This window comes from Myotis yumanensis, unplaced genomic scaffold (assembly GCF_028538775.1).
Source record: "Myotis yumanensis isolate MYYU_CA2020_CCGP unplaced genomic scaffold, mMyoYum1.0.hap1 SCAF_10, whole genome shotgun sequence".
Lineage (NCBI taxonomy): Eukaryota > Metazoa > Chordata > Mammalia > Chiroptera > Vespertilionidae > Myotis > Myotis yumanensis.
This window is the reverse complement of record NW_027223761.1, coordinates 51,646,617-51,662,778: the sequence shown is the minus strand read 5'-3', so window position 1 is coordinate 51,662,778 and position 16,162 is coordinate 51,646,617. Positions and strand designations below refer to the sequence as shown.

Sequence of the window (16,162 nt, the reverse complement as noted above, 5' to 3'; positions counted from 1 at the left end):
CCTGTAAGAGTTGTGTGTCCTGTCACATGAGCTCTGTATCCTGTGAGTGTGAGGAAAGGTCTGTTCCTGAGACTTGGGGGTCATGTCACATCACCTCTGGGTCCTGTGAGTGTGGAAATTAGGTCATTTTCTGAAAGACTTGGGAGTCATGTCACATCAGCTCTGGGTCCTATGGGTTAGGGTTAGGGTGGTGGACTGGGGTCATACCTGAGACAGTAGGGAATCTGATAACTTTACAAATAATATTTACAACTATTTTCAAAAATGATCAGAGGGGAGAAATCACATAAGAGTGTTTTATGGAATAAACACTTAACCATGGAATACAAATAGGAATTAAGGTGTTATCTAATGGTTTCTTCAAGGGCACATACTTGGTCTAATTTTTCTAAAGGAAGTCATAAGATGTCCCTGAGAAATGATTTACTAACCTCATATGAAAACTCTAGAATGGGAAGAGAGAGGCAGGCAGGGGATGGAAAATTAAATAAACAAAAAACAAAGAGACAAAACCTCTTGCCTAAAGAGAAATATTGGTGAATAATATTTCGAAACATTATTCAGGAAAATCTTAGTGAGTATAACACACAGTTTGTCCACTGCAATTATGATAGTGTTAACATAAGCATTCAAACCTGTGAAGAATTTTTCTGAGTTTATTTGAGCCAAAGTGTTGACAATTGTTGGGAAGCAGAATCTCAATGGATTGAGATAATGCTCCAGAGAATGGCAGTTTTGGATCTTGTTTTATACATTACCATCAAAAGAGCGGATGTAAGTGGGTTACATGAAATCCACTGGTGATAGATTAGAGAGGTGGGAGAAAGCAAAGCGGGGAAACCTCTGGAATTGGATAAAAAGTAAAATGATAAGACACATACTCCCTTTACTTAGGTGAGTGCAGGATAGTTAATAGTCAACAATTATTAACTCAATAATAACGAGGGGATCTGTGGTCTCCCCAGAGTGGTGTCTGTGCTTTGAGGGGGTCTGGAAAAAGGAAAATTACTTTGACATTCCAACTATATGTTACTGTAAATGCAAAAAGACAGTAGACTCAGTTAAGGTAAAGACTGACCTTTGTCAGGGAAGATACCAGCCTAGGCTATGAGTACTCATCACAAACTGCTTTTTAATTTTAAAAGGTTTAATTTCAGACCATCCTTTGTAGTTACTTTAGGTCTCTGAGTTTGCAAGGCTTCCACACAGTCAGGTTAGCATGTGGCCCCTTTTCGTCCACAATAGGTAAAGTACTATTCTAGGGATAGGGAAGGGAACAGGGTTACAGACAGAAAAAACAGGCTTGTGTTCAAGGAATTTATAATCCATTGGCTAAGGCAATGTATAATTGCCAATGAAGTGACACAAAGGTGCACACAATATTTGCAAGCTCCAGACTTTCATATCTGTACTGCTTATCTGAGAGCCAACAGTATTTGGATGTCTCACAGACATCTCAAGTTTTAATACGCAAAATACCTGAATTCTTAGGGTCCTCTCAAACCTCTTTACTTGTAGTTTTCTCCATTTCAGTAAATGGCACTATTCTCCATCAGTAAGGCGTTAACCTAGGAGTCATCTTTCATTCCTGTTTGCCTCAAGTCCCACAATACACCCGCAGGTAAATGCTTGAGTCTATTTCCTTACCTAAAAACCATCATTCACTCTCCACTGCCCAACCCCATCTTAAGCTGCCACCACCTTAATGCAAACCACCATTATCTCCTGCTTACGTTGCTCCATTAACGTCCTAAGTGGTCTGATCTTTGCCAATCTCTCCAGATTCATCTCATACAACCGTTCTTTCTGAATATATTGCAGCAACACTGGTCATTTCTTAAGTTCTTGAACATGAAGATGCCAGGCTCTTTTTGGCCTCAGGGCCACTGTACAATCTATTCACTCTGGAATGTTCTTCCTTTTCTGTTCAACGCCCAGATTATTCTCATCTCATAGGCCTCGGTGTGTCAACTTCTCAGAGGCCTTCCCAGACCAACCTGATTCAGATAGGTTCCCTTGTTATTCCTCTAAAGTCCATCTACAGAAGGGTTAAGTTCCATGAGGGCAGGAATCTATCTTGTTAACCATTGGAATCCCAGCACCTCGCAGTTCTTGGCACAGAGGAGAGAATCACTTAAAAATTATCCGCAGAATGAATAACTAACTGGAGGTGAGGGAGATGGTGCATCTAAAGAACTCAAAAAGCCATTCTGTATGGCTGGAACTGTGCTAGGGTGAGGGACTGCGGCATGGAAGGGTTACGGAATGTGGGAGGGGGAGGGACTGCGGCCTGGAAAAGGTTACCGATTGTGCCAGGGTCAGGAACGGTGGCAGAGGAAAATTGCTAGATTGTCTTAGAAAACAATGTGTTATGATTAAATTCAGCCAGGTGAGACTCTGTTTACCTCCCCTCCGTTCTCATGAACTTTTTGTGAACTTCTAATGAAATGCTTTGTATTTTTTTAACACTGTTTTGCTATAAAGGATCATACTGTACCCTTGGTCTCTGCCACATGCTCCGAATCTCCCAGAGGGGGAGATAGGTGCTGTGGTCAGCTGGCCAGCTTAATAAAAGGCTTTTAAATTTAAATCCTGAGTCGGTGGTCTATCTCGTTGAGCCAAGCCATAACAGAACCTAGGGCTAGAGTGCTGAAAAACAAAGCTGGAGCGGTGGGCAGAGGCCCGACAAGAAGGGCCCCGTAAGCCATGTTAAGGAGTTCAGATTTCCATCCGAGGGAAGATCGGAGCGACGGGAGTGCTCAGACCAGATCTGGGCGTTACCCGCTTGGCAGTGTGGAGCCTGGCTTGGAAGGAAACAAGATTGAAAGGAGAACCAGCTGGGAGGCTCCGGTCATAGCGACTGGCTAGATGTGAGCGATAGGAAGGAAGCTAGAAAACTCGCACGTTTCTGGTTTGAGCCCACCGCTCATTACTCACTTTTCCCTCTGGGCCATCAGAGCAGTTTGGACAAGACCCCTTTGCAGCACGTATGTATCCCTGAACACCTCCAAAGCCGCAGTGTCCATTGTCCTTCCTGTATGTCCAGTTCCAGATGCTCACCCGTGTCTAGCTCGCTAGCACAGTAGGTAAATGCTCCATAAACGCCGGCCCAGCGACGGCAAGAGCACGGTCTAAAATGACCGCCCTTCCAAAGAAGAGGCGGACTCCTGGGAAAACAACAAGGAATGTTCTGAGTCTCACTCATAGTGAGGTTAAGGGGTTCGTTAGGAGTTTCGGGGCCCCGCCCTCCCGAGACCCTCTCCCCGCAGCCACTCACCGCAGGCCGAGGACGCGGACCCTGCCCGGGCAACACTCCCTGCGGCAGGCAGAGCCGACTCCAATCGAACCTCCCGCGCCTCCTTCCGCCGGAAGTGACGCTCCGGCCGTGGCTTCTGAGAGCCAATCAGCAGACGGCGCCGCCGAGGGTGGAGCTTAACCAGGATATGCTGTGAACGTTTGGGATCGACCCTTTTCGTCAAACTGGGAGTAGAGGTTTGACAAGGTTTTCCCCGGCAGGCGGAGCAGTGGTACTGCCTGTAAAGGGGGCGTGGGGCGGCGCTGAGCCCGCTGGACATGGGGGTGCCGGCGGGGTGGGGGTGGGGGGTGGGGGTGGGTGGAGCCTCCCCTCGGACCGGGCTTCGGCGAGGTGACTGCCGCAGGGTGACCGCTGGGTGAAGAAGGGGTGGGTGGGGCCGCGAAGTCCGGCGGGGGCTCTGCCCGAAGGGATGGCGCGGCCCGAGGACGGGGACAGAAGCGGGTGGCGGCGGGAGGCGGGAGGCGGGAGAGGGGCGTAAACGGAAGAAGGGACCGGGACCGAGCGGGATTCGGGGGCTGTGGGAGCCTCCCGCGACCTCTCTGAAGGGATGGGCGGTGTGGGCTGCCCGGAGGGTCGGGCTGCCCCACGGATAGGGCCCCGCAGGAGGGGGTTGGACTTACTGGGGGTGGAGCCGGGGAGCAGGGCCGAGCGCTCTGCGGAGCCGCGCTCCACTTCTGAGTGACCCAGTGCATCCCGCACCCGTCCGGACCTGTTTCTGTAATGGGAACAGCAGTCACACACACCCGTGATTCCCGTGATAGCCGAGCGAGAGGAGATCATGTGTGCGCTGCGTTATGCCCAGCGACATAGTGACATGTGGTGAACGATCCATAAGTTGCCACGGGAGCTGTTCTTATTACCAGTGCACAGTGGGGCCTTGACTTACGAGTGTCCCACTAACGAGTTTTTTGAGATACTAGCTGTCTCTCCGCCGATTTTTTGCTTTGAGTTGACAGAGTAATTTGATTTAACGAGCTCGGTCTCCGAACGAATTATAAGTCAAGGCCCCACTGTATTGGATTTATGGAGGGCAAGCGGTGTGGCAGTGGAAGTAAGACGGACAGGGTAGGGATGGGAGGTGACGATAAAGGCGAGGATATAGGGTGAGCAGGCGGAAAAGGGGCGATGTAGGTGAGGATGGGAGTCCGCGGCCAGGTAGTTTGGGGGCCCGGGATGATGAGAGCAGATTTGGAGTCACTGAAAGGCGGGTGGACTCTAAAGTGGAGATGGCACAAGAGGGAAATGAAATGTGGTGGCGCCCTTGGGCCGGGGCCGGGGCCAGGGCCAGTGTCAGTGTCTGTGTCTGTGTGACCCGGGTGATCCGGGATTGGGCCGGGCTGCGGAGGGGCGGGGCGGCTGTGGGTTTCCTGGGGGAGGAGCCAATGGGTGGTGGGCGGAGCCCCGGGCTGGGCGCATCTGCCGGTCTACCTCCCACCCGCACTGCAGCCGCCAGCCTGAGCCATGGGGCGCCTCGTCCTGTTTCTACTCCTGGCTTTCCTGATGCCCGGGCTCGCCATCCCCGTGCCGCCAGCACTAAAGGCCCTCAGCAACCTGCACTTGTCCACCAGCTTTACATCCCACCCCTCTGTAGTCATGAAGTACTCGATTCACTACATTGAGCAGAAGGTAAGGCTGGGTAAGGGGCTAGGAAAGACCTGGGGCTTGGCGGTCTCCCGCCCCACCGACGGTGCCCGAGGCACCGGAGCCCGCCCCGGAATTTCAGGCCCCTAATGCCTGTGACTTGCCCCATCTCTGGATCACGTTTTCTAGAGGGTGGCCCCAAGCCCAGTTCTGTTTAAAAATCTCTCCTCCCGGTACCAAGAGTTTACTCTCAGTCCTGGCTCCATACGCTTCTGTAATTGACCAGGACAGTCACTTCGAGTCCTTCTGCTCTCTGAGGATGCTCTAATTCAAATTCCCTTGACCTCCCGCCAAATCCAACTTATTTAATGCCAACTCTGCTCCCTACTCCGCCGTAGCAGTCATCCTTTATCACAAAGCTGCCCTTAAATATAAACTTCCAGTATCTTAATCGGTGATCCTATATAATCAAGAGCTAATATGCTAATTAGACAGAACAGCAGAACCACCCTCCCGACATTTTTCCGGACCACTGTCCAGACGACCTTCCAGTCCAAGCCGGGACTGCAAGGGCTGAGCCCCTTGCACCAGTTTCATGCATCGGACCTCTAGTATCTAATATTTAACCTAAAACACCAGCTTGTTATCCTATGCTCAGCTCAAAGTTGATTTTGTAGCCCTTTCATTAAGAGTTTTTAATCTTCCCCATTCTCCGTAGGAATGAACATATATGTAGCCCCTGCCTCTTCTTTTAAAGTCTTCAAATGTTGATCTAGGAGGGCTATTTCATTTCTTTTATTCAAAATAACTGAATCAGGAGACCAGACAAAGAATAGTTCATCACTTGGGCACATCAAGGCTCCTGGATACATGTGTTGTAAAAGACTCCTTGGGATGTATGACTTGTGGTTACAAGGCTTTCCTGCTTCTCACTACCATCTACCTCCCAGCTAGCTCCTCAAACTGGACTGTGAGTCCTGAGGGCATTTTACTGTGTGATATTGTGAGTAAAGAGAATCGGTCCACCTTGTGGGCATGGCTCAGTAGTTGAGCTTTGACCTGTGAACTAGGAGGTCACTGTTGGATTCCTGGTCAGGGCATGTGCCAGGGTTGTGGCTGGATCCCAAGTAGGGGTCATGCAGAGGCAGCTGATCAGTGATTCTCTCATCGATGTTTCTATCTCTCCCTCATCCTTCTTCTCTGAAATCAATAAAAAAATATATATATTTTTTTTTTAAAAAGAGAGAATGGATTATTTCAGGCTGTCATTTTCATGAGTGGTGACATAAAGAGCAATACCTACTGTATTAATCAGGGTTCTCTAGAGAAACAGAACTAATATTGTGTGTGTGTGTGTGTGTGTGTGTGTCCATAAAGAGAGATTGATTATTTTAAGCAATTGGCTCATATGATTGTGGAGATTTGGTAAGTCCAAAATTTGCAGGGAGAGCCAAGGAAGAGTTGCAGTTTGAGTCCAAAGGAAGTATGCTTGGAGACTTCCTTCTTGCTCAGGACAGGTCAGTCTTTTGTGATATTTAGGCTTTTACATGATTGGATGAGTCCCACCTGTATCATAAAGGGTAGATCTGCTTTACTCAAAAATCTGCTTCACTGATTGAAATGTTAATTCCAAACAAAAAAAAACACCTTCATAGAAACATCCAGAATAATGTTTGACACTGTGGACCAGCCAAGTTGACATGTAAAATTAACCGTCACATCTACCAAGGTTGTTGTGAGACTTAACACATGGAAGCATATGCACAGTGCCTGGAACATGGTAGGAACTTAATAGAGTAGTGCTGGCTCCTTAGCCATCCTGTCCTAAAAGTACACTCTCCATAGTATTACACATTTCAGATTGATCCAAATTCGTGCCAGTTGTGGAAATGCTTATTCTAGAAACCTAGTGGTTAGTCATCTATGCTCAATTGTTCCTATTTAACTACTGACCAGTATTTATGTTAGAATGCTGCAACTTAGCCCAGCATTGAGCTCACGGCCACTGACTCTTGTAGGCCTCTCCACAGCTTCCCCTTGTCTGCTGTGAGGCAGTATCAGTGGGCTTGATACAGTTCTCCTTTCAATTTCTATTGCAGTTCCCCTTTCCTACTCTTGTCACAGTGGCCCAGATGGCTAGTAAAATGTGTCTATGTCAGGCCCCTTGGAAGAGCCTATTGCTCTTGTCTTCTTATTCCCCCACCCCACCTTCTTGTCTTATTATTGGTTTATCTATTGATGGCCTTCTCCTTAGACCTATAGTGGCACAGATATTAGGTGAATTCTGAACTGATTTCTGTTTTTGCTCACAGAATCATTGTCAGAAGGGGTCATAGAGATCATGTAGCCCACCCCTTAGAAATGACGAATTGACCTTGATCTAAATTACTGAGGGTCAGGATTTGATAGAATTTGAATGCCATAGGGTTTGAGAATGAATTCTGTTTTTACCACTACCTGAGTAACTTTAGACAAATTACTCTGAGCTTCCATTTTTATAATCAAAATGGAGATAATTATATTACCCATTCTACCCATTTGTTGTGAAATGAGCTGGTATGTGTAAGGTACTTATTTAGCACAGTTTATGTCATTTAATAAACACTCAATGAATGGTAAATATTAGTTTATCTCATAGATTTTTGTTTGTTTGTTTGTTTTTTGAGAGAGACAGAGAGAGAGAGTGAGTTGTGTTGCTCCACTTATTTATGCATTCATTGGTTGATTCTTGTATGTGCCTTGACCAGGATCAAACCCACAACCGTGGCATATCAGGACAATGCTCTAACCAACTGAGCTACCCAGCCAGGGTCTATCTTGTAGTTTCTTAATGTACGTGGCTTTAACTTACTTCCTCTCCACTTAGAATAAAATATTTAAGTCATCCCTTTTCATGATCTAAAATAGTTACTCTGAAAAATATGAAAATCTGTGAACTCTTTTCTGTTACAAATACAGTACATACCAGTGGGATATAATTTAGTACACTTGTAAATAAGGCATAGAAATTGACATGTTTCCTTGCTTAAAATACTTTTCTTTTTCACAAGATTGATATATAAAGAAAGGCATATGAAACTTTCTATGTTATTTTGAATTTGGTAAATTATAGAGTAGAATATATGATAATGTATTCTTTTAGGTTTTTGCAGGTACCTTCTCTCCTTAATTACACTATCTTTTTGATATCTGAGTTTTGAATATTTTACCAGTTAATGCTAAAATGCACTTTCAGTAAAAATTAATTTTAGGTTTTGCATTGTTATGTTTATATCTCTATGTCAGCATATTATAGGACTTTATGCTTTAGGCACTTAAAGCATTTTCAAGTTTGGGTTCTGGTATCAGCTCATGTTATGACTTTGGGCAAGTTGCTTGACTCTAGATCTCACTGTACTAACATATAAGGAAAGAGGATCTGATGCCTGTAATTCTGTTCATTGTGGGCCTCTTGTCTATAGGGCACTGTATTAGGAGTAGTAAGGATGTGGACACAAGTCTATTTTTTGCCCTAGTATTGATTGCCTTTGGTAAATAAGACCTAAACAAATTTTTCCATCTCAATATTGAATAAAATCCAGACTCATATCATGTTAAGTGTTTGGTTGTTTTTTTAAAATTAACTCTGCCACTGACACTATTTATAACACAGAACATTGTATTTATGTTTATGATTTTAAAATTTGCTTGATTATGAGTGAATTGGAGAAGAAAGAAGAATTATAGGTAAGAAGAATCACTGATGATATGTCTTATCTTACTTGTTTTCATTCCTAATGTTTTGCATAGTGCCCTCTACATCAGTGATGGCGAACCTTTTGAACTCGGCATGCCAGCATTTTGAAAAACCCTAACTTAACTCTGGTGCCATGCCACATATAGAAATTTTTTGATATTTGCAACCATAGTAAAACAAAGACTTATATTTTTGATATTAATTTTATATACTTAAATGCCATTTAACAGAAAAATCAACCAAAAAAATGAGTTCCCGTGTCACCTCTGACACGTATGTCATAGGTTTGCCATCACTGCTCTACATAGTACTTCTTAATAAAGGATTTTTGAATAGAAAAAATTTGTTATAAATTAAAATGAATAAGGAATAAGAGGTGGGAGAGTAAAATGAAATATGCAGAACATAAATATCTAATGTATTAATAATAACAATCTGCTACCATTTATTGAAAGCTTTATATGTCCTAAGTATTCTGCTAAATACTTAATAGACATTCACTTATTTAATCCCTATACCTGCTCTATGAGGTAGATACTATTATTGTCCTACTAGTGGCCTGGTGCACGAAATTCGTGCACATTAAAAGGGAATTAATTAGAGGAAATATTTTAATATTGCTATTTGCTCTTTCTCTATAATAGAAGTATCAGAGATGAAAGAAAATTAGTAAAATGTATATAAAATCTTCCTCCTGTCCCATGGCATGGGACCGAGAGTCAAGTCCCTGCCCACCCGCGTGCACCCTGAAATCGTGCAAGACCCAGACCCAGCTAGCCCCACACCCATTGGGCAAGATTCAGACCCGGCCAACCCCACCCCCATCAAGCCCCGCCGGGCAGGCGGCGCAGCCTCAGGTCCCCCGGCCCAACGCCCGGCAGGGAGAACAGCCTCAGGTCCCCCATCAAGCCCTGCCAGGTGGGAGGGCGCAGCCTCAGGTCCCCCGGCCCAGTGCTGGGCGGGGGAGAGCAGCCTCAGGTCACTTGGCTCAGTGCCAGGGCAGAGGGCGCAGCCTCAGGTTCCCCAGCCTGTTTCCACACAGCCTCAAGTCCCTGCTGATCACACATAACAGCTCATTACGGGAACCCCGCCTCCCACTGTGGGCGCAGCCATCTTGTGATGGTGTGATGGAGTGAGGGTCAATTTGCATATCACCTCTTTATTATATAGGATTTTGTAGGTGAGAGACCTATCATATAGAGAGATTAATTTACATGTTCACAATAAATTGCTAAACTGTACAGTTTGGGTTTTTTGAAAATAAACTCCCACAAATTTCTCGTTTTAAAATAAATACTATCACCTCGGTTATTGCATAAGTCAGAACAGGCTAGATTATATTGCTGTAGCAAAACTCCAAAATTTTCATGACTTACCCCCCAAAAAATTTGATTCATACTGTCTTTTCATTGGGATAAGCAGTGGGTTCTGCTTATTATATTCTTTTGGAGACTGAGGGACTGATAGAAACTTCCTCTCAGTATTTGCTCTCATAATCATTGTAGCAGTGGAAAAAGAACCTGGAAGAATCTGTGGCAGCATATAAATGCTCCAGCATGAAAATGACACATGTCACTTCTTTTGACAATTCATTGGCCAGAACAGGTTATATTACTGCATCTAATCACAGGGTGGGAGACAAAAAGTATTGACTTTGGAGTGCCAAGAAGGAACAACTCAATTAGTCACTTACTCATCCACCTATCCACCTACACAGGATTCATCCAATCCTTTTACATGTCTGATACTGAGCTAGTTCTTAGGGAGGTCTTAGCATATCCTGACTTATATAACAAGGCAGGTTGATTACATCTTGAGAACCTGACATTGTATTTGTTGACCATTCCTGTAGCATATACTCAAACTTGTATCTGAAAAATATGGAAAAGCACTGATAAATGTGTAATGTATAGGCATATACTAGTATATGGCAACAACTTACAGATTTCTTCAAAGAATATTCCTGAAGTGAGGCTGGTCTACTCAATGTTTTCTTGCTCTAATCATTATCATAATTCACTGACCTGATATATATATATATATATATATATATATATATATATATATATATTGAAGCACATGACAAATAAATGAATCCATTTATTAATATTGTTATTTAGTAATTAAAAATAATTGTTTTACCTGTCTTTTTTAATAATAAAAGATACAAAATTGTTACAGATTTTTATTAAAAAATCTCAAGCATGCTTTGTAAGTATTCATTAATTGTTCATCAAAAAGTCAAATTCTGCATTGGTAATCTATATATTATTGGGGGATTTATAAAAATTTTTCTTCTTATGGTTCACAATTTAAGAAAAATCCTAGTTCTTATTTATGAGCAGTGAATAAATGAACATTTATTGATTTTTTAATCTGGGCCAGATATTATGATAAGCCCTTTTACATATTTGTTTTCAATTATCACAATCACGTTTTAAAAATAGATGTTATAATTGAGGTTAATAGAGATTAAGTGTTTTGAGCAAGTCATTAAGGACAATATTGTGAGTTCCATTTTAATCTAGGGTATGTCATTCAATTGACATCTAAGTAGTTGTAACAAAACTGATGTCTCTGTATTTATATTACACATTCAGTCTCTACAATGCTCCTGTGCAGTTGATACTATCCTCATTTTTAGAGATGAAACTACTGAGGTTCAGAAAGATCAAAGGAGGAAATTTCCAAAATTTCCCACTTGCAAATGTTCTGATTTCTCATTTCTAGATTGTAGATGATTTGTGGTCTATCTATAAAATGGAATATATTAGTCTGATACAAAGGATGGACTTGAATAGTCATGAATTGGTGGTAAATGAAAAAAGCAAAATAGAAAATTGATTGAACAATGTGTTCCAAACTCATTTACTCAGTTTTTATTAAGTGTCCACTGTGTGCTATGCACTATTCTAGGCACTGGGAGAAGAGCATTTAAGGCATGAGGAAGAGCAAGTAAAAATAAAAACCCTGAGGTTGGTGTGTGCTAGGCAGGCGCAACTTCACAGTGGTTAGTATGACTGGAGAGACATACCCATGGGAGAGAGTAGTAGGGAATGAGGACAGTGAGGAGGAGAGAGAGCGTAAATACTCCTCTATCAGAGAAGGATGTAAATGGACTAGGGAAATAGAATTTGATTGCAGGGCTGCCTTGAAGTCTCATGAAAGTTAGTAAGACCACTTGAAATGGCTGTACGTTTTTCTAGCTACATTCAGTTTCTTGGGTATGGGTATGAAGTTGGTGGAGTTATTTTTAACCAGTATTGCCCTTTGTTTCACAAAATGACTAAAACAAAATGAGGAAGAGACATGGGGACTGAGGGGTATATGCAAGGGAATGATTATGCTGAGTATGGAATTTAAGCTGAGTAAAGAGGGTATGAGGCTGAAACTGGTTTGGCTCAGTGGATAGAGCGTCGGCCTGCGGACTGAAAGGTCCCAGGTTCGATTCCGGTCAAGGGCATGTACCTGGGTTGCGGGCACATCCCTGGTGGGAGATGTGCAGGAGGCGGCTGATCGATGTTTCTCTCTCATCGATGTTTCTAACTCTCTATCCCTCTCCCTTCCTCTCTGTAAAAAATCAATAAAATATAGAAAAAAAAAAAGAGGGTATGAGGATGAGGTAAGGGACAGGGAAAAGGTGGATTACTGGTACTAATATATGAGATGGGAGGATTTGAGGAATCATAGTAGTAGAGGGAGTGAAGTGAAAAGATATGGGGAAGTAGTAGAATGTCTGCAATTAAGTGTATGGTGGGATTGCAGTTACTGGTAGTGACAGGATCTAGGATTTAACCATGACAGGTCATTGGAGTAGAGGATAAAAAGGAACCAAGAGTCTAGGAAATTGAAATCACTAAGAATTTTGAATGGCTTTATGTTGGAGTGACAGTGAACAGGAGATAAAATCTTCAAGGAATGAGGGAAAGTGAATGGGGGGCGGGTGATGATTCTAGCAAGAGGGGTAGTGGGGTAGTGCAGTTTTATTACATAATATTTAAAGGCAGTGAGTTAGGGAAAGGTGGGAAGAATTAGGAACAAGGAAGATAATCTATTTCACTTTCAGGCCCAGTGGTGGGAAAGGTTTGAGAGAGAAAAATCAGCTATCACTTGCGAGTCAAACATGTTTAAAAATATGTTTTTTTTAAAAATTAAATCTTTATTGTTCAGATTATTACGTTTGTTTCTCTTTTTCCCCCCATAACTCCCCTCCACCCAGTTCCCACCCCACCCTCTGCCCTCACTCCCCACCCACTGTCCTCATCCATAGGTGTACGATTTTTGTCCAGTCTCTTCCTGAATCCCCCACACCCCTTCCCCCCGCCCCAAGAATAGTCAGTCCATTCCCTTTCTATGTCCCTGATTCTATTATAATCACCAGTTCATTCTGTTCATCAGATTATTTATTCACTTGATTTTTAGATTCACTTGTTGATAGATATGTATTTGTTGTTCATAATTTGTATCTTTACCTTTTTCTTCTTCTTCCTCTTTTTAAAGGATACCTTTCAGCATTTCATATAATACTGGTTTGGTGGTGATGAAGTCCTTTAGGTTTTTCTTATCAGTGAAGCTCTTTATCTGACCTTCAATTCTGAATGATAGCTTTGCTGGATAAAGTAATCTTGGTTGTAGGTTCTTGGTATTCATCACTTTGAATATTTCTTGCCACTCCCTTCTGGCCTGCAAAGTTTCTGTTGAGAAATCAGCTGACAGTCGTATGGGTATTCCCTTGTAGGTAACTGAGTTTCTTTCTCTTGCTGCTTTTAAGATTCTCTCTTTGTCTTTTGCTCTTGGCATTTTAATTATGATGTGTCTTGGTGTGGTCCTCTTTGGATTCCTTTTGTTTGGGGTTCTCTGCGCTTCCTGGACTTGGAAGTCTATTTCTTTCACCAGGTGGGGGAAGTTTTCTGTCATTATTTCTTCAAATAGGTTTTCAATATCTTGCTCTCTCTCTTCTTCTGGCACCCCTGTAATTCTGATGTTGGTACGCTTGAAGCTGTCCCAGAGGCTCCTTACACTATCTTCATATTTTTGGATTCTTTTTCATTTTGCTTTTCCAGTTGGGTGTTTTTTGCTTCTTCATATTTCAAATCTTTGACTTGATTCTTGGGATCTTCTTGTCTGCTGTTGGGAGTCTGTATAATATTCTTTATTTCAGTCAGTGTATGCTTAATTTCTAGTTGGTCCTTTATCACAACATCGAGGGTCTCACTAGATTTCTTGAGGGTCTCATTGAGTTTATCAGCGGTTTCTAGAAAATTCTTGAAAAACCTTAAAAGTGTGGTTTTGAACTCTATATCCAGTAGTTTGCTTTCCTCCATTTCTGTCATTTGTGTCCTGTTTCTTTGGGCATTTTTTTATGCTTCGCTGTGTTGATAGAGTGGCTTTCTATGCTAAGTGTCTTATAGGGCCCAGTGCCTCAGCCTCCCCAATTACCTGAGGTAGACACTCTTGGTGCACCCCCTTGTGGGCTTTGTGCACAGTCTTGTTGTAGTTAAGCCTTGATTGTTTTGGGTAACACTGGGAGGATTTGACCTCCAGGCCAATTGGCTGTGAGAATCAGCTGTATCTACGGTGGGAGAACTTCTGTGCTGAAGACACCCTTCTGGGGCAAGATTTGCTTCAGTGGGGCTTTGGTGCTCACTGAGTCTGCCCCCTGAGTGTGTCCCTTATGGATCTGAGTTGTAATCTGGATGGTCCCACTCTGACCACTAGGTACACTGGCTCTTGGATCTAAGGAGGTGCTAATCTAGTCTCTGCCTGAGGCTACCCAGCAGAAGCCAGCTGTAAAGCAATGTAAGTTGCCTTGGGGCCTTGGGGCAGCTGCAGTTTGTTAAGTAATTTTCAGATTACAAAGGGTCAGGCCTTTCATATGCAAAAGCCTCCATGCACGGCTTGGGCGGGCCAGGGTCCCAGGGGATCAACAGGGCAGGCGGAGCAAACAGCTGCTCTCAGTCTTGCCTTCAGAGGCCCCGGCAATCGCTGCAAGTGCCTCCGAGAGAAAGCTGCCCTCGAGTTCCGACCGATGCCAGACAGTCCTGTTTCTCCCGTATGAGTCTGGGTTCCCAGAGACTCGCCCGTAACTGGAGCTCAGAGCCTGAGACTCCCTCCCGATTGAAAAAGACAATCGTGTCCTCAGCTGCCAGCCCTCTCCACATGCACCTCCGCACCTTTGTATTTTACTTCCGCACCGCACCTCCTCTGAGTCTCGGTATGCTTTTCTCTTTCCTTCTAGTTGTAGAATTTCCACTCAGCTAGCCTTCCTGTGGTTCTGGATGATGTCCATTCCATCTTTTAGTTGTATTTTTGAAGTGGTTGTGCAAGGCAGCAATCTCTGGTGTTTACCTATGCCGCCATCTTGGTTTCTCCTTAAAAATATGTTTATAGCTGCACAGAGAAAGAGTGGAAGAAAATATACTAAAATATTAACTGGGTGATGTTTCATTTTATTTTTATACTCTTCTGTATTTTTCAAATGATCTATTACGAACCTACATTACTTTATAATCCATTTTTTAAAAAGTGTTGTTAAAGGAGCATTTGACCTTTCTTGGCTCACATAGGCAGTATGGGCAGCATTTAGAAGCCCGCCTTCGGACTCCAGACTGTGCATCACCTAGCACCATGACTCTCGGTAAACATGTGGACTACGCTTGTTCCTCTTTTGCTTCCTAGCCATGGTTGCTTTGCATCTTTTTCTTAATTTTACACCCTTGTCTTCCATACACAACTGGGGGCAAAGATGAAGAACTCATTTGAGTGGAGATGGAGAGGAAAAAAGGACATTGTTTTTTTTCTACTTCATTTCAACCTGAGGTTTTACTGGATAAGAGAGGAGAAGAGGGGGAGAGGAAATAAAAAAAATGTTTTCCAGAGATATCAGTAGCTGTGTAAAAGAGAGGGGGAGGAATTAAGGTTACCTAAATAGGACTAGGGTGTGTATTTTCATGTCTCCAACCCCTCCTTTCTGTCTGCTTTTCACAGATAGGAGTTCATGGTTCCTCTCAGGGGTGCTTTGTGGATCATTCCCAAATCCATAGTTGTAGATTTCTCTCTATATCATGTGTTTTGACCCATTTCTCTAAGCCTAATCATAACAATAATAATATTTATTGAGCTCTTATTATGAAGTAGGCAGTGTTCTAAACTCTTTACACCTATTACCTCATTAATTCTCACAGTGACCTTATGAACTCTTGGTACTGCTATCCCTAGTTTATAGATGGGGAAACCAAGGCACCAAGTTTTCTGGGTTTTAATCACAACCTCAGTCTGCCTCCTGATATTTCTTCTTGGAGGTTTTGTAGGTCTGACTCAGAATCAGACTTATGATGACTTGCTCCAAGTTTCTCCTGGTGACACTGTTATCATCCTATATAATAAAGAGCTAATATACTAATTAGACTGAACAGCCCAATGACCATCTGGATGGCATTCCAGACGAAACTGGGGCTGCCAGGGTCAGCCGAGGCTGCAAAGGCTAGCTGAGGCTGTGAGGGCGGCCGATGCTGCGAGGGGCTGCGAGG

General features: G+C 43.3%; 2 protein-coding genes across 4 annotated transcripts in view; one reads left to right on the top strand and one right to left on the bottom strand.

Moving 5' to 3' along the window:
- The window catches only part of DDIAS (DNA damage induced apoptosis suppressor), a 30,217-nt gene extending 26,901 nt beyond the window's left edge, over positions 1-3,316 (bottom strand). The window contains exons 1-2 of the mRNA XM_070425722.1: positions 3,278-3,316; positions 2,938-3,167 (exon numbers count right to left, since the gene is read on the bottom strand). The gene's annotated coding sequence lies outside the window, so the exon portion shown is untranslated. The remainder of the gene's footprint in view (positions 1-2,937; positions 3,168-3,277) is intronic.
- A 120-nt stretch (positions 3,317-3,436) lies between these two features.
- Positions 3,437-16,162, top strand: part of PRCP (prolylcarboxypeptidase) — a 67,770-nt gene continuing 55,044 nt past the window's right edge. The window contains exons 1-2 of one of the 3 annotated variants that reach the window (XM_070425721.1): positions 3,437-3,492; positions 4,763-4,942. In XM_070425721.1, coding sequence (XP_070281822.1) covers positions 4,778-4,942 — 165 coding nt within the window. In that variant the 5' untranslated portion in view covers positions 3,437-3,492; positions 4,763-4,777. Of the gene's footprint in view, positions 3,537-4,762; positions 4,943-16,162 lie in introns of all 3 variants that reach the window. The other 2 variants (XM_070425719.1, XM_070425720.1) reach the window with 2 other exon arrangements.